Here is a 19358-nt window from a genome sequence, read left to right as displayed (position 1 = left end):
AATTCACAACTATTTAGTCAATGTATAATTGCCGTTATGTTAAGACACTTGCGCAATCACAAGCTATTTCATGATTCAAAGCGCCAGTTATAGAAACTTCGCTCGGCAAAATTCATGGAAATGTGCTTATACCGCATGAAGGACGAAATATCTACTACTGTCGTGGCATACACTATGCTAAACCACCGACTAAGCCGTTTTGCTGCACCCGAACCAGTCGAAGCATGAGACGATACTATAGATGCTTTGAATGATGGCCCTTCATGCCCGCAAGATTCTATCTTTCGGCCAGTGGACGAGGATTGTTTGTTGCTGAATGTTTTTACTACAAATATAACAGCTTCGAATTCTGTTATAGTGTATATAATTGGCAGTCCGAAAAATCTTCTTGATGGATATAGTAATGGTTGGTGTTAATTTTCGTCTGGACGTTTTTGGATTCCTAAGTATGGGCATCCAAAAGGCAAATGGCAATTATGGTTACTTTGATCAAGTATTGGCGCTCAAATAGGAGCAGGAGCATATTAGAAACTTTGTTGGTGACCCAACGAAGGTTACACTTTTGGGTATGAGTGCCGGTAGTATGGCAATCTCATTGCATTTAGCATCAAGTCGTTATCTAAAGGGTTGTTTCATGGTGTTATTGCGATAATTGGGAGTGCAACAAATCACTACGATATGGATAATATGTATTTGACTCGACATTTAGCTAACCAACTCGGTTGTCCCAGGTATAATACAAAATATTTGCTAAATTGCTTAAGGAATTTCAGCTGGCAGGAGCTCTTCATATATAGAATTATGTATGTTCAAATTCATTAAGACTTTTTAGATTACAGAAGATGTCTTAGTCCAATGTATATTGGACTCAAAGCACAGCAAAGCTTTCTAGGGCGCTTCATTCAATAAATATGGTTTCTTAAAAGATTTTATGTTCCAAAACCCCAAAAAAAAGTTTCAAAAATAACAGGATCGTCAGAAACATATAAATATAAATTCCGACACGCTATAAATTTCAATCCTCAAAAAAAAAATGGAGCACAAATCAATTACAAATTAGCTGTGACATTGTAGCAACAACAATACTGGTAATATATGTACAACAACAATAAACCAACAATTTGTCTGTCACACTGTAAATACCACCTTTATCCCCAATAGCATACCGTATCATTCACCGTCACTTTTGGTCCTGTGATGTCGTGCCAACACAGCCGTTCTTATTGCTGTTGTAATTGTCACTGGCATTAAGGCCTTTGGGGAATATCAATGAGTCTGGTATTATTTGATTTTTTCGTTTTTCATTTTTTGAACAAAATTTGCCTTATGCGCTGAATGTTAAGTGTGAAAAAAGTGAACAGTATGTAGGTATGTATAAATGTATATAGCGGTATTATGCATGTATAAGTGTATCTCAATTTGTATGCTCTGACAAAATGCTATTTGGTTAACTTGAAAAGCTCACAGATTTGCACGAAGAGTTTTTCGAAAATTGAACTCAATTGAATTACGCATGCAAATTGATACTTTTCTTTATAAAGTGGATTTTCAATGATTTCAACTTGATTTGTGATTTTATTTGGCTTTTTTTGTGAGCACTGTAGGACTGTATGTTTGGATGTGTGCTACAGAATTTTGATCTTAATTCCAAGGGTGATAGAATGTCACGGTATTGCTGCTTGTTGGTAGTGCTACAGATTTACTTACTGTAAATATATGAGTACTCTCCAAGTAAGCCAGATAAATGATTGAAAGGACATTGATTTGTATTTGGAATCAGAATAAAATAAAAAAAAACAATATGATTTTGATTGTATACTACAAAAAAGTGAAACTGAAAATCTTAACCTCAAAAAAATATATATAAATATAATTCATCTAATGTCTTACTCACTTATCTTATTTCAATTAAGCTCTAGAAAATATGAAAGCTACTACAGTTCGTATCGTCTAGCGAAGTCCCTGTGATTTGAGGCATCTTTTCGCAAAATGGCTTCTATGGTAGTAAGAAAAGAAGAATATGGGAATGGAAGTACTCTGAAAAAATATCTCATAACCCAATCCACAGTCCAGGCTTACTCAGTATACTTTTTTAATTGAGTTACCATTGTTTATACTATCTCTTAAAAATGGACGTAATAATTTCGACTGACTCTTTAGAATGATGATGCTGAGATGATACCTGAGCTAATGAATATATGTTCATTCAAGAAACCTTATCTCCTTATCAAATCGTTGAATTCCACGAAAAGAAGCATGATTTTAGTATAAAGTGAAAGAATGATATAGAACACTGTACAACACTCGGCTGGTAATGGACTAAACTAATTTTTTACGGAGAGTTGAATCATAAGTAATAACAAGTAAGGAAGGGTTAAGTTCGGGTGTAACCGAACATTTTATACTCTCGCAATTTATTTATTTAACTTTATTTATATTATATAATACACAATTTTACCCACATATTCGTTATATATATATTGTATAAGGTCCATTGAAAGTTGGAAACCCTAATATTAGGTTAGAAGCACCGAGGTCCTCGTGTTCGATATATGGGGCCTTAAAAACCTATGGTCCGATTTCGGCGATTTTTAGAATGGGGCTGCCACACTATTAACATAGTATTTGTGCAAAGTTCTGCACCGATATCTTCACTAGTACTTACTTTATATATTGTAAAGTAAACGATTCAGATTGTCAGGTATATAGGAAGTAGGCGTGGTTGTGAAGCGATTTGGCCTATTTTCACAACATACCATTGGGATGTAAGGAAACTATTACAAACCAAGTTTCATTGAAATCGGTCGAGTAGTTCCTGAGATATGGTTTTTGACCCATAAGTGGGCGACGCCACGCCCATTTTTCATTTTGTAAAAAATCTGAGTGCAGCTTCCATCTGCCATTTCTTATGTGAAATTTAGTGTTTCTGACGTTTTTCGTTAGTGAGTTACCCACTTTTAGTAATTTTCAACCTAACTTTTGTATGGGAGGTGGGCGTGGTTATAATCCGATTTCTTTTATTTTTGGATTGTATTAGGAAGTGGCTGAAAAAAACGACTGCAGAAAGTTTGGTTTATATAGCTCTATTGGTTTGCGAGATATGTACAAAAAACTTAGTAGGGGGCGGGGCCACGCCCACTTCCCCAAAAAAATTACATCCAATATGCCCCTTCATAGTGCGATGCTTCACACCAAATTTTATTTCCATAGCTTTATTTATGGCTTAGTTATGGCACTTTATGTGTTTTCGGTTTTCGCCATTTTGTGGGCGTGGCAGTGGACCGATTTTGCTCATCCACAAAGCAACCTTCCAATGGTGCCAAGAAATAAGTGTGCCAAGTTTCATCAAGATATCTTAATTTTTACTCAAGTTACAGCTTGCACAGACCGACAGACAGATATTCGGATTTGAACTCCACTCTTCACCCTGATCACTTTGGTATATATAACCCTATATCTAACTCGTTTAGTTTTTGGTGTTACTAACAACCGTTATGTGAACAAAACTATAATCCTCTCTTTAGCAACATTTGTTGCGAGAGTATAAAAAGTACGTTCTTGGTTTTTCAAAAATGGAAATATTTGTATTCTCTAACAATGTCTTTGAGAGCATCAAAAGATATTGAACATTTACTATTGTATTGATTTCTGAACTGAAAAGTTTTAGAAAAAATGAAATGGATTTGGACCCTCCAGGTAGCTTTCAAGCATTGTACTAGCTCAAGGTGTAGATGAAGTAAAGGTTGTTTTGCGGCGTGCTTAATGAGAGCAAAACAAATTTAGAAATACTGGAACACATGATTGTACATAAAAATCGTCTAACCTTTATTTCTCTGTTTCTGGAGACATTTTTGGCATCTTTCTGTCCAGAAGTAAGATTTCTGTTAAATGCTGGTCTTAGGAACACCCTTATGTATAAATATCCTCCTTACTTAGCCTCATAAGAAATTGTGGAATTAGAACTCAAAGAAGATGATGAAGAACTGACGCAGCTTTAATATTTCAGTGACGTACATATATGGTCAGTAAGAATTAAAATATTGCATTTTCGAATCCACAATGTTTGGCATGACCTAGAGCTTCAAAATGGTGGATCCAATATTGCGGACGCTTGTCTGAAAAATTCATCGGAATCGTTTCAAACTCGTTACTCGCAGGTTCTAGGTGTCGCTGATTACAAATTTAATGTTAATTTTTAAAAATTAAAAATGGCGAACCAATATGACGGACTTTAAAACTTCCCCATATTGCATCCGTAATTTTGAATTTTAAAAAATCGACACCGGATTCGTAATCAGCGACCCCGAAAACCCCCGAATAACGAGTTTCGAGCGAATCCGAAAATGTTTAAAAAACGCTGTCCGCAAAATTGGGTTTCTGGGATTATGTCAAAATCTTGAACTGATGGAGTTAGCAGCGACCCAAAAAAATATATAGCACACATAGTAAGAGCCCCAGGCAATGTCAAATTTTTTTTATGTGGCTAAGAAGCACATTCACTACCGAACAAATTTGCAAAATCTCAAGTGAGATGCAATTGAACTTAGCTAGTTCTTATTGTTACTACACAATATGCTACCTAACACACTAAAACCGTGTCTTACATCTATGTATACTCGTAAGTGTATAGGTGTTCACATTTTGCTTAGCTATTTAGATACTTAAGCGATAATAAGATTATTTGACGACTTACGAGCACATTACAGCGAAGATTTTAACAACATGCTAGACAAAATCCAAACGCTATGATGGCAAACAACCACATACAGATAAGTATATATATATATATGTTTGTCAGTATGTATCTGCATTACACTTATTTGCAGTTAATGCTGCTCTAAGGCATTGGCAGCACGTAAAGGTAATTTAATATACATAGTGCTTAGTAATTACTTGCTGATATGCTTAAGCATGTATGTATGTGTATGTGTGTGGTGTTGCACATGCCATTACAACTACTTATGCAGCTTATAAGTATACTTATTTGTGTGCTAATATGATGTGCGCGCAACTAAATAGCATCGATATTTGATAGCGCCTGGCATATTAGGATTCAATATGAATGTGAGTAGATGCAAACAAACAGACATACATATATACATACATACATACAAATGTACATCTCTTCAAGCATAGTTTTGGCAATAGTTTGATGTACATATACCTGCACTTGCTTCCACCATATTTGCACTTGTATCTCTTGCTCCAGGGCAAGCAGCTAGCTATTTACTCCAGTAAATATACATATATGTATATAAGTATGTGTATGTGTGTGTGTTTAGCACTTCCCTTATCTTAAGTAGATATTCACTTGGCTTGTAGGTGTGCTAATGTGATTTCATATTCCAAGCAGGGCAGCTGGATTAAATTGCTAGCAGGTGTCTAGGTGTCTGCTTGTCACGTTAACTGTGTATTTCATAGTGAATTGTCAAGCAGCACGAGAATATGGCTAAATAATTGAGTTAACTAAAAGCTAAGTAATAAGTGTCAAAATAAATATATCATTTATAGTAATGGCTATCAACTTTTACATATGTTTGGTTGAGTGCATATGTACATACCAGTATTTTTGGTGTGATTGATTTTTGGTAGTTTATTAAATATTACACTTTGAAGTTGCATACATATTTAAGAATGTCTGCGACGATAGGGTTACTATTGAAATAAACTATAACTTGGTTTATTGAGTGTTTGCAACTCATTTAAGGAAGCTCTCAACACCTTTAATACTCCCTTTGATGCCTTATTTTATAAGCAATAACAGCAATTTCGGATTCTACTCGCTGAAAATGGAATAAAATCGTCTAAATCTATATATGTTCAATATTAAAAAGCAAATGTCACTAAAAGCACAGAAAAGTACGCTTCAAAATTTTGCAAGAAATTTGGTTTCTCGAGCCTTATAGCATGAGATATATTGAGTAAAATAACGAGGGTAAAGAATAAACAATAATAAACCGTTATTAGCATATTACTGAAAACATTGCCTACGGCGCCAATAGGTAAAATTAAATTCTTAATTAAAAATCAAAATTAATTCCTTAAGTCCTAATCGATTTTTTTTCATATTTTGGTAGATTACACCTTTAAAAATAGCATATTAAATTCGATATCTCAAATAGTTTTTGAGTTATAGCAATTTAAAGAACAGCCGCTCCGTAACATTGAAAACGATCATTTTATCTTTAAACGCATTTTTCTTGAAACATCATTTTCCGAATTTGCTGCAGTGATTACTCAAAAACAAATGATCCAATCACTATCGAATTTTTTTTACATGTTCTATATATAGTTCTCCGTCAAAAAATCGAATTTTTGCAGGCCAAAAACGACCAAAATTTTGGGTAAAATTCGACTATTTATTTAAAACGACGCCATATTGTCAATTTTTGATTTTTTTTATCGTAGGTCATTGTACAGACAATATTATCTAGTTTAACGAGAATTTTTTTTTTTTAGTTTTCATCCACGGAGAAGGCCGGAATCACTGCAACAGTGAAGGACCTTTGTTTGCGACGTTGGAGATCGACTATAACTTAAAAAATATTTAATTTTTTTCTTCAAAAATTTCACTGCATATTCTTGAAACATGTATAAATATATTCTTAAAATTTTGAAATAATTGTTAAAGTATTTTTTTAATAAAGATCCCCAAAAATCACCTTTTTTAGGCCATTACACTAGGTGTGCCCCTTAATTAATGAAATAAAATTGATTATTGTGCGTAATTGATAGTAACAATTTTTATTTCCACCAAAAATACTAGGGCAAAACATAATGATAATAACTGGTTCCAAATACCAAAATTAAGCTTATGACCGAGATCGAGAGAACAACGTTTCCACAAAATAGTAAATTAACTAAATTCCGAAGGTATTATGCACTTTTTTATCAGAAAACACATCAAACCGAAGTATTTACACTTGGTACTGACTGTCATGCGTATAAATACATTTCTTTAACACTCTTGACCTTTTAAGTGATGACGCCTCTGTTTAAATAGCTCTTAAAAGATATACTAAATTATACTAAATCATCAGTTGCCTACATTTAGGCGCGTTTATATGAGAACTTGGTCAAAATGAACTATAAATTAAATTGAGTAGCCGAAACTAATATGTTTCTATAAAAAATAATTATTTCTGGCATTATAATGAGACGAATTACTATAAATAGAACACATAAATACCCAACTAGTCTCATTGCAGTACTAAAGGTATCCTTTTATTACCCCATAGTTATGCGTTGCCTACATTTAGGCGCTTTAAAATAAATACTTTCTCAAAAGAATAAAAACAATAATGCTTCCAGTAATTATTATGGCGCTAATTACTAAAATTAATGTACTTTATTAAGCAACTAACCTCATTTGAAACAGTACGAGTACTAGTACACAACTAGTAATTTTTATCAAATGCTAAATTTCAAACTCAAACATGAAAGGAAGTACATACAAATACACAAATGCACATATGTATATCCACATTTGCATTAATATTTTAAGTGTCTATGCAAATTTCCATATCCACTTAACAACTAACAGATTTGTCTATTTATTTCCATATCAGCATTGATATGCTTTTGACGGCAAACGGCTTTTATGAATATTTGCCGAAAATTACAAATTCAACAGCAATCACAGTTGCCGCACCGCAATTCACTGCACAAATAGCAAAACTAACGGCACACGTGTATACATGTATGTGCATGCCACATATGTACAGAGTGCACTTTCATTTGGCGGCATCATTAGCGCCTCAAAATGGAATCAACACTAGCGCTATTTGGCAGCGTGTGTCGGCGCCTTTTACGGTTATACTGGAGCGCGCCGAAATTCCGCAACCAAACTGCAAATTTATCAATGCAAATTCAATAATCACAGATGCAATAATCACACAGTGCCAATATGCCAGCGACGCCAAGCCAACGGATTCGACAATTCAAGCGAATGGAGCGTGCGTGGAGTAATGGTGTATGTGGCACCGACTCAGGTGTTTGTGTCTGTGAATAATCGATGACTGGAATTGTTTTCATTTTGTTTGTGCTTCTTCTTCTTCGTTTATTTGTGAAATCATACTCGTGCCAGCTCTGCTTGATGTGTGCCGCCTGTTGATTGATTGATTGACTGATTGATTGATTGTGAGTGTTTTATTTGAATGTGAAATCATTTTCGTAACCAAAAATTACTTTGCTCTGATTTTAGCGGTACAATGAAGCCGCCGTTGGGCTTTGAAGAAAAACCGCCTACCATCATAGGGGTCGCTTGAAGCGGCACTCTCGCGAGTGTGACAAAGGCGTCAATGTAATTACAATTACAATTATATACAAGCATTGATTGTCATTCCTTCCATCTCCACTCTCCATCAATTTACATACTTATGCGCATTCCAATATAATTAGCATCCCACAAGTGTCTACATGTTTCTTTTTTCTGACTACTCCTCCTTACTCTCCTGCAATCAGCGTTATCCCGATAATTGCTTAAATAAGAAAAATTGATTTTTCGTACACTGCTGCTCTCAGGCATGACACTCCTTTGTGGCGCTTCAGCTTGTGTCCTTCAGCTGTAATTGCTTTGCTTTTACTCAACACTCAGCGCTCTACGCAAATCGAATAAATCGTTGACAATTCGATTTCTGCTGCTGGAGAGTACAAGCTTATGTCAGTAATGACAAGCAATGGCATTTGGCCTTGGCGAAATTGGCATGTTTTCATTACTAAAAGAATGCAGTGACACTATAAATTCCAATGAACTATCAGTTGCCATTTATGAGGACAACACGAGTATATTATCTACTTTAAAAGTACAACAGTAGTGAGAGACTGAGACGATATTAAAGCATAAAATATGTTAGCGCCTTGAATACCGAATCCCGAAATTAAATACCGAAAATTTTCGGGATCCCGAAATAAAAATTTTAAAATTCCGAAATTAGAAATCAGTTTTCTTCTGTATGTGAGAACATAAATTAGTTCTTTTTTTTCGACCCAAATTTTTTAATTAAATCCCAATATTTTTTGGGTTCCCGAAATAAAAATTTCTAAATTCCGAATTCAGAAGTCAATCCCATTTATGTGAAAACTTAAATCGCTTATTTTACTTTCGGTAATAAGGGTTAGAATTCCATTTTTCAATGACATCCCAAAAATATTCGGGATTCCGAAGTACAAATTTCAAAGTCATTAAATTTAAAATCAATCAATCATGAAATTTAAAATCAATCCCACAGCATTGAAGGTCTTTCACTTTCGGTAATAAGGGTTTAGATAACATTTTCAAATTAAATCCCAAAAATTTTCGGAATCCTAAAACACAAAAGCCCGAGACCAAAGCTCATTTTCTCCTTATATGGAAGCTTAAATTACTTTTTTTACTTTCTGCTCTCGGTTCTAGTTCCATTTTCCTTGAATCCAAAAGCCCTGGACACAACACCTAGTATTTTTTTAACCTTAGTCAGTTTTTTGAAATATTGTGAGACTCTTGGAAGAATTTCCTAGAGAATATAAATGGCTTCAAACACGACTTCAAATATTGAAATGGGGTACAACCCAAATTTTCGAATTTTTTTCAAAAATTATGAAATTTAGCGGAGAAATAATTCATATATAATACATAGAATCTACATAAAAACATACAAAAGACTCTGTGAGTCGATAAGAATTATAAAAAAAAAAGAAATTAATCCCACTTAAATTTCATTAAAGCTCTCAAACAATTTTCGAATAAACTTCATATAGTTTATGCTTTCTCTGAAATTTGTCTATGTATAATATGTCTGTCAGTATATTCATGGTCCACCAATCAACCTATCATATGTCAATATCTTACCATGTTCAAACTATTTTCACCACAACGCTTGATTGAATAACTTGATGAATCTCCAATGTCCATTAATTTAATCAGAAAATTTTCGAACCATAATCGAATCGATTGGCACACAAATTCAGCTGATTCAATTTACGCGAACGTTAAATCAAACAAAAAAAAAAACACCGAAAAAGAACAACAATAAGCAGATAGCACGAAAAAGTATTAAAACAAAAACAAAAAAAAAAAGAAAATAAAATAAAAAAGGTCTCACAAAAAATGAGTACGGAAGGCCAGCAAATGTCAAGAGAGCCAATAAACCGAAGGTCATTAGAAAATAAAGAACGGCGCACAGATGAATACAGGAAAATCCGTAGCAAGAACTACAAAAAAAGAGATCGGCCAAAAGTTTAACCCTCCACAAACGCGCAAAGAAAAGTTGTAAGTGATTTTTATTGTTGTTGTTATTGGTAATTCGATATTTTGAATACTTTGGCGAACGCAAAGGCTAATAGAATAATTCGTTAATGCATTTGAAGAACATACATACGAGTACCACGGCGTTCGGTTGAGGGAGCGTCTGCTAGGAAAATGGTTGTACGAGTGCGGGAATGAAGCGGGGTTGGTTGGCAGGATGTTTTCGGCAAAAGTTGAGTTGGGCGTTCTCGGAAAGTGTGGAGATACAAACATACGCACGCCTCTAGCTGATATTTTTGCATTCAAGATGCTTATCGCTGTCGCTTTGCTTTTGCGTCGAAAATTGCTGCGAAATTAGTTTAGTACTACACACGACGCTTATCGGCGGCTTTTTATCTTATCGCTGATGTGATGCTGATGTGTGTATACATTTCGTATTTTCTACAGTTTTTCTAGCTGTTTTTGTTGTTGTAAACATATGAGCACAAATTTTATGTATTTATTATGCTGCATATTGCACTTTTACAGTTATTCCAACTAATTTTATTAGGTTTTATCTATGAAGCTGATGAATGATAAGGAGAAATAAAGAGACTGTTAAAGGCCGTGAAGGGACGAAAATCTTACTGCGCTCATACATACATACATTTCTGTCTATTAGCATTCTATATTCATATGTAAATTTAGAACAACATATCAATATAGGAATAATATACACATATAATTGTATTATTTTTTTTGTGTATATTATAGAGCGTGCGCCTACTTACATGGATGCGTTGCTGCAAACGGATAATCCAGTGTTGGCAAACGCGACGGATGCGGTCCACATGGATGCAACGATGGCGGACACTGATAGCAGAACATGCCTCTTCCCGCGGCAGCAGGACCAAGCTGTTAGGAGATAAATGAAAAGAAGAAAAATGTAAATAAAATATTTTTTTTTTCAATATTGCTAAACATATAATTATTTTTAATTACAGTTATTCGCAATAGTAATGGTTTATTCATTAAAACAATGGAGAATAAATAATAAAAATATTATTTTGTATTTTCAAAAGAAAACGGAGCATCTAAATCCCCTTCTCAACCTACAAGCTGTTGATCTCATTATTTAGACAAAAGCTAAGGCTAGAGGTATCTTTTCATGCATCCTGCTAAAGTAGATCGACGCCATATTTTTTCCCGTTCTTTTGACATTTCGCTTCAGTTAGGCTATTTGCTAATGCCATTTCATCATGGAGAGATATACGATCCAACAACAAGTCAAAATTATTAAAATTTACTACCGAAATTCGGAGTCAACTCAGCTTTAAGGGGTTATATACAGTTAGAATTTTCAAAAAATCGATTTTTTTTTTATTTCATTTTCTTAATGTACATATATTTAAGAATACACACAGAAAATTTCATATCGTTCCGGTGAATATTTTCAAAGTTACAAGCAAATGAAAAATTTGAAAAGACGTTTCAGAGTGCTTTTCAGTACAAGGTCCAAACTTTAAACGTTTTTTTTTTCAAAGTCGGTGACCAACATTACTCGAAAACGGCTAGACCGATTAGACCCAAATTTTAACACGACCTTCTTAAATATATTTTTTAGTAATTAATCGTAAATTTTTTCTCTCCGATAAATATTTTTTTTTTTTTATAAACAATTTAAGGCCGAAATTTCGGTGAAGAATCGATTTTCTTTTTTTTTGAGAAACTGCCGTTTTGTCAAAAAATTTTATTTTGCTTATTCCTTCGATTAATTACACACATTATTTATTTAACATTATTTTAACGAAATCTGTTTGGTTTTTTAATTTCGGATGATCCAGTTCCGAGATATAGTGGTCACCGCAAAACGTCTTTTTTGAGAGGAGCTCCTGGAGATCAGCTATAGCTCTTTTTCAAATAAATATTTTTACTAGTACTAAGTCTTAAAATACAGTTAAAAGATACCATAATATGTGTATAAATTTTTGGATCAATAAATTAAAAAGTTTTCTCAGAAAAAATTCTGGAAAATTCACTTTTTTTCGGCCGTCTAACTGTATATAACCCCTTAAGAGCGCTGCGTCCAATTTATGGTCGTCATAATCATCCTGTCAGATCAACAATTTAGCGTCTAGTGGAAAACTTTGAATCTACAGGCACAGTACAAAATGTTCCGGTGCCAGTGAGACAAATAAGTGCCCGTAGTGTCGAGAATATTGCTGCCGCCAGCGCATCAATTCAGGGAGAACCAAATCAGTATCTCACACATCGTTCTCAAGCAGCCGCTTGACCACCAGAATCGTCGTATGTTCGTGAATTGGGCTGAGCAAGAACTTGAATACAATCCGGATTTTTATCGAAACATCATTTTCAGCAATGAGGCTTCTTTCTGGCAGAATGGATTCGTCAATAAGCAAAATGTGCATTATTGGTCAGGCAAAAAACACACGTACTCCATGAGTTACCATTACATCCCGAAAAAACTACGGTTTGGTGCGGTTTATGGACCAGTGGCTTCCGTACTTCTTCCGTGATGATCAAGACTGACACGTTACTGTGATAACCGAAACCAACCATGATAATCGAATATTTTTGGCCCGAATTGAATGATATGGGCTTGGGACAATATGTGGTTCCAACAGGACGGCGCCACAAGCCACACAGCGAATGTCACAATTGATTTATTGAAAACCAAGTTCGGTGAACGTGTTATCTCAAAAAATGGCATAGTTAATTTTGGGTCTCGGTCGTCCGTTACTCTATTTCAACTGTGGAGCTACATAGAGTCAATGGTCTATGCCAACAAGCCAGCGACGTTTAGATGAACTTCGTACGGATATCGAACGTGAAATCGGCCGATTTATGCTTGCAAACCATCAAAAAATGGCTTCAGCGTCTGGACTTCTACAAGCGTACCCATGGTGGTCATGCAAAAGAAATCGAGTTCCATACATAATGGCATCGAATGTACTTTCACAGGAAATTTTGTAGCGCTCTTATTGAAAAACTCTTTTTTTTTGGAGACATATGATGCACATACTTTAGAAATTCCAAATATGTTGCATGTGCCGACGTTGAAATATTGCCGATATTAATAGACAATTTACAATATATTATATATATTTATATTAAAATACTATGCCACATATGTCTTGAACCGATCTTTTTCGCAAAATTTTGTTTTTAAAAACATTATCAAATGGCTAGCAAATAAGAGCCGACAAATGAATATATATATTCTATATATTCTTCCAATTTCTTCTAAACACTCAAACCCAAGGATAAAATGATACAGGGGTTTATGCAAAACCCGAAAATTTAACGATTTCATTCAGAAATGTTTTTAATGACCATTTTCGTTGAAAATTATATTGTATGCCTTCTTCGATAGATATTGTTGCCTACAGTTCATTTTATCTTAACCAAGACAACTCAAATCTCTTTCTTCGATTGCCGTTTTCATATGTAGTACAAATCAATAATAAACTATATCCAGACTCCATAATGAGTTAGAAGATAAGACAGTACCTAGTTATTATATACTAAGGTCAGAAGAAGACACTTTGGTGTTCCAGAATAATTATTTTGTAGTAATTTATATTAAATTCTATTTTGAAATAAATTAGTAAGAGTTCCTTCTAGTCGATCATCTTTTTTTTTTTTGAAATAAATTAGTAAGAGTTCCTTCTAGTCGATCATCTTTCTTCGAGGATTGTGTTTCAAAAATATCAAGATCACTTTCAGAACAACTACGAATATGTAAGTATTATGTTTCGTAAATATTTTATGTAATTCAAAATGTAATCCAAGCTACAAGTACATATGCAAATGAGGACATTCTGAGCATTTTACTATCACATATGACCTAATCGAGATTATCAGTGATATACAATTAAGTACAGAATATCTTAAATTCATATGCGTGCATTTTTCTCTCACCATTTCATATATACATACACACCAACACACAAATGTATGTGTAGAATTGAATTTACCGCACATGCAATGAACATAAATTAAAAATTTCAATCACGCATTCGTTTGAACGAATAATTTGAATTCAATTCAATTGAAGTAAATTATCAATCGCTGGAATATGAGTAATAACGGGCATATACGAACATATATGAACATATACATACACATATTTGAGAAGGCGAATGAGAACAAGATCGAGAGCGCACGCTCATTGAAAGTCGTCGTTGGCGCCGTCGCATTGCCGCTGCGTTAACATTGTCAATTGCACCTTTAATTCGATTCAATTAGAGACAATTACCATTATTCGTTCAATGCGAATGCAACGCTGCGTTTGCCGTTTGCTGCAGCAATGCATTTATTATCCATTGCAATATCCAATGCCAACCATGCAATTCAATATTCAATCGATGCGTCGCAATTTGATTTCTTTTCTTTAGTTAGTTTTTTCTCTGCTCTTAATGGCATTCCATTGAAATCAATTCAATTCGATTTGTTATTGTAAATGAAAAGCATGAAATCTTGTAGATATTTATGTACATAAGTATGTAAATTCGATATGGGTGTGCCAGTTAAGCAAAGTAAGTAGAAGTATTGTGGAGGTATGATGTCAACTTTTGTCACTTATGGATCGTTAAGATCGGTAGGTGTAACAAAGCGTTGAAAATGAGATCCTGGAAGTTCTTGGATCTATTCTCTTAAGAAAGAAGGATATAATGAACTTTTTGTACCTTTCAGTTGCCAACATGTTATTCCGTCTATTCTAAACAAAATCTAATATAGTCAAATAAAAGAGTGAACTTAGACGTGCTTAACATGCCATATGGCACTATTGTTCTCTCATCAGATGAGTACAATGTTATTCATAGCTCAAAGCTCACATAGCACAGTCTCACCGATCGATGCAAATCGCGAGAGCAATGAGATCTGTTTCTTTATTTAGATATGAATCAAAGCGAATATAAATAATTTTTTTATAACAAATAAGAAGTTACGCTTTTTCTAATTACTGAAAAGTACTCCTAAACATAATCTATGTTCAGAATTATTCACTTGGAATTAATTTTCTTGAAATAAGTATATATGTATCTGAATTCATGAGTACCAAACATTATCGATATCGTAGTAGAATTCAGATTATAGTAGTTCTCTGAGATTTGAATCATGGATTCTATGGAACAATCAGAGAAGAATCTGTTATTATAACGGTTATTTCTTCCGGAATACACAAATTTCCGACTTCTTTGAAAGAAATTTGCTTTTATTTAGCATTTTAGTAAAATAAATAAGAAATTTTTAGGCCCTTTTTGAAATAAGAATCCCTAGAAGAAACTAGCGAAGTATAGAACATTTGATTCATCCTTAGAGAGAATATGCTTAAAGATAGCTTCATGAATGGACTTGATTTATTAGTACGCCGTCATCACAGAAGCATTTGGATTTCATCATCCGAATCTTCCGATCAAATGCGAAAAACAACATATATTCATTCAACTCTACATCGAAGAGTAAACTAAATTATTTGATAAAAAGAAAGCAATAGTGTAATAGATTGCTAAAGAAATTGTTTAAATTTTTAATTTGCTAAAATGAAAAAAATATGATTTCTGAAAGAAATAATGCCAGCTTACAAAAAGAGAATGACGGTGTATTCTAAGGAGAAAATCAATTTAAAATATTTACGAGAGTAGAGATCACAAATAAAATTACTGGATCGTCCAAGTGGACGTAAGGCCGATGAATCAACTATTAGATTTTTACTATCGCAGAATTGAACGTAACTTCTCTGGGTGATTTTTGATAGAAGTGAGTTCTGTAAACCATTTTCTGGTACAGAATTCACATTTAAATGGAGAATGGTGTGTTAAAGACTCTCTTTCACAAAAAAAAATATGTTATTAAAAAATTTAATATCTAGAATATCTAAGCAGCAATGAATGTTATAGAAAACGATAGAAATCGATGAAATCGAAACGGTTCGTAGCGAAATTGGATAGAAAAAAATTCAAATAAAATAAAAAGCTGAGCTAACACGAGTATTGCCTATAACTCTATGAAATATTCTTATTTTGTAAAACTAAAATTTAATTTAATTTTATCTTTATGAAAATATTTAGTATACCATAATGAAAAGAAGTAAATTTGCATATCCTTCTCTCGTCCATTTGTCATAAAGTTAATTGAAATTTCACCGAAACTGACAGCATTCCACTGTGTGAAATTAAAAAGCGAACATAAACTCAAAATTTATTACAACCGAAAAATATGCGACTTTTTTTTATTACACACACGCATACAACAAAAACAAGAAAAACAATGAATAACTGCCTGCAATTGCCGCTATTCGGTGAGTATCGGATTACAAATGCGGCTCGCGGACCAATGCGGCCAACTAATTTAAACACGCAAAATTGCATATTTAATGGCGCAACAGTGCGCACCTGCGACCAGTACGTTACACAAACATACACAGATATATAAATGTACCGTTAGTCTATGTAGCATAGTTATGTGGCAGAGCGGGCTGATGGCGGTGGGTGCGTTTTTCCGCCACACACACAATGGCGCATTGGGTGCAATAAATTCTCATTTAGTCAAACGTGGCAACAACAATAAAAAACAACAACAAACAGCATTGTAGAAGTCAACAGCCAATAATAGCACCACAGTTGTTGTTGGTTTTTATTGTTGTTGTTTTATTTTTCCTCTCTGCCAAACATTGTGTGTGGTCCACAGCGCTAATAAACCGTTACTTGCAATTTTAACGGTACATTGCTAAGCTGTGGTTGGGTGGAGCGCTTGCCTCTGCCTCCATGTGTGTGTGTGTGTGCGTGTGCCAGCCATTATTATTGCGCGCATTTGTAATTCTGCATAATTGTGTCTGCTACGCATTTGAAGTGAAGTGTTCGCAAAATTTCATTTAGCAAATGGAAATTTTCCTCATTTTCGAACAAGTGGCGCCAAAGCTGGTGCCCAACTGACTGAAGTCCATACGGCTCATGCATAAATATAAAATGTCCGAGTAAAAGAGTGAACGGCCACAGCTGTGACCCCAAATGGCTGACAGTTGTGGTTAACTCGACAACTACACAACTCATTTTATATAACTAACGGTACAAAGCTGCTGCATACACACTCTCTCTTATGTACACTCATACATACTCCTATACACTCAAATACCATAAGTGTATGCATAAATAGTTTAACAAGCGCTGGTAGTTAGTTAATGCAATATTTAGTGGCACAATTACATAAGCAGGTGTGCCTTAACACTGGAACATACACACATATATACACAGTTATATAATAATATTTACACAGAAAATTCAGTCAGAACACCTCTGCGGCTAAGCTCTAACTACTATTTCGCACTCACTCACTCGCACTATCACTCTCACACACTCCCCTCTCCTACCGCTTCCACTCTGTATCATCATTCGCCTGACCACAGCTGTTACTTATAACTGTATAACCGTGTATACAGTTAGTAAATTAAAATTTCATTGCCTAATTTAGGGCGGATATTAATGGGGATTTAGTATAAGGGCAATTAGCAATGGGATTTCGCACGGTATTTTGGCCACATCGTGCAGATTCACTCCCAACGTGTTAAATATGAAAATTGTGTGCACTTTATATTCTAATGATAAATTATATTTACAAAAAATTACAACAACAAAACGCGTATAACTCATGTGTCTATTTCCAATTTGTGCGCGAGTAATAATGCATGCAACACTCTGTGTGATTGTGTGTGTGCCTATGCGGTGCAATGCAAACGCAGGTACTTAATAGTTTGCTAATTAAAAGTTTATTAATTCATTAAGCAGCTGCGGAATTCGGTGCAATTGCCGGCAAATGTAATCACAGGCATACCTACAGTGTGGTGTGTTTGTGTTGTTGTCGTTGTGTGTGTGTGTGTGCAACATATTTGAGTAGATGCAATTATTGAAATTATCAAAATTCAGCTAATTCAGCGTTCAAAATGAATCGATTCATTAGAGAATTGCATTAGTGATTAATAGCGAATGGCTAAATGAGAATACAGTTGTGGGCAAGGAAATGAGTACACATTTAAAAAAATTTAAAAACAATATAATAAGTTTAAAAACGCTCAATTTGAGAGAATTTGTTAAATAGCTTATAACGGTAAATACAGTTGTGAGCAAGAAAATAAGAACATGTTTTTTAGATTTTTAAAAGCTATAAATTTAGTTTCAAACCGTTAAATTAAAAAAAAATAGTAAAGTAATATTATTATTTTTATAAATGCAAATACAGTTCCGGGCCATACAGTTAGGAACCCAAAATCTTTGAAAAGCAATAAATTAAAAAAAATCGTTAAATTTCTGAAAATTTCTGAAGTACTGTTACAAAGAGCTTATAAATAAAAAAATACAGTTTCGGGCAATAAAATAAGAACACATTTAAAAAATTTGAAAACCAAAAAATTTAACTTAAAGGTATATATGAAATACAGTTGTGGGCAAAATAATAAAGACATGTTAAATTCGATTAAGAAATTAATGTTGTATGGATTAAGGTGAAAACCGACACTCACAGATCGATAATAACATATTTAATTTAAAAACAATTAATATAAATTGATACAGTTACGGGCAAGTAAATAAGAACACGTTCTAAAATATTTGCTAAATTATATTTTTTAGTTTTTAAACCATTAAAAGAATATTGCCTTAGAAAAATTAGAGAATAAAATTGGAAAATATAAATACAGCAACGGACAAAGTTGTAAGGAGATGTTAATGAATTTAAAAAAATATATATGAAGTGTTTTTCCAATAGGACGCCACAAAAGTAGACCGTTAGGGACAGCATACGACGCCATATTTTTTCACGACCTTTTGACATTTCTCTTCAGTAAGGTTTGCAAATTCATCATGGAAAGATATACGATCCAACAACGAGTCGAAATTATTAAAATTTACTACCGAAATTCGGAGTCAACTCAACTTTAAGAGCGCTTCGTCCAATTTATGGTCGTCATAATCTTCATGTCAGATTAACAATGGAAAAATTTGGATATAGTTACAGGCACGTGCCAGTGAGACAAAGAACTGCCCGTAGTGTCGAGAATATTGCTACCGCTAACGCATCAAATGAGGAAAGCCCAAATCATTCTCTCACACGTCGTTCTCAACATATCTTTGCGAAA

At 34.0% G+C, this 19358-nt stretch overlaps 1 protein-coding gene across 3 annotated transcripts in view; it reads right to left on the bottom strand.

The window, feature by feature from the left end:
• The window catches only part of LOC105210783 (homeotic protein ocelliless), a 178009-nt gene that overhangs the window by 119499 nt on the left and 39152 nt on the right, over positions 1-19358 (bottom strand). For all 3 annotated transcript variants that reach the window (XR_008470311.1, XR_008470312.1, XM_011181924.3), the window contains exon 2: positions 10996-11119. Coding sequence is in view for 1 of the 3 variants with exons in the window: in XM_011181924.3 (XP_011180226.2) it covers positions 10996-11119 (124 nt within the window). In the remaining 2 variants the exon portion in view is untranslated. The remainder of the gene's footprint in view (positions 1-10995; positions 11120-19358) is intronic.

Source organism: Zeugodacus cucurbitae, chromosome 3 (genome assembly GCF_028554725.1).
Source record: "Zeugodacus cucurbitae isolate PBARC_wt_2022May chromosome 3, idZeuCucr1.2, whole genome shotgun sequence".
NCBI classification, from domain to species: domain Eukaryota; kingdom Metazoa; phylum Arthropoda; class Insecta; order Diptera; family Tephritidae; genus Zeugodacus; species Zeugodacus cucurbitae.
This window is presented reverse-complemented; position numbering and strand designations above follow the sequence as displayed.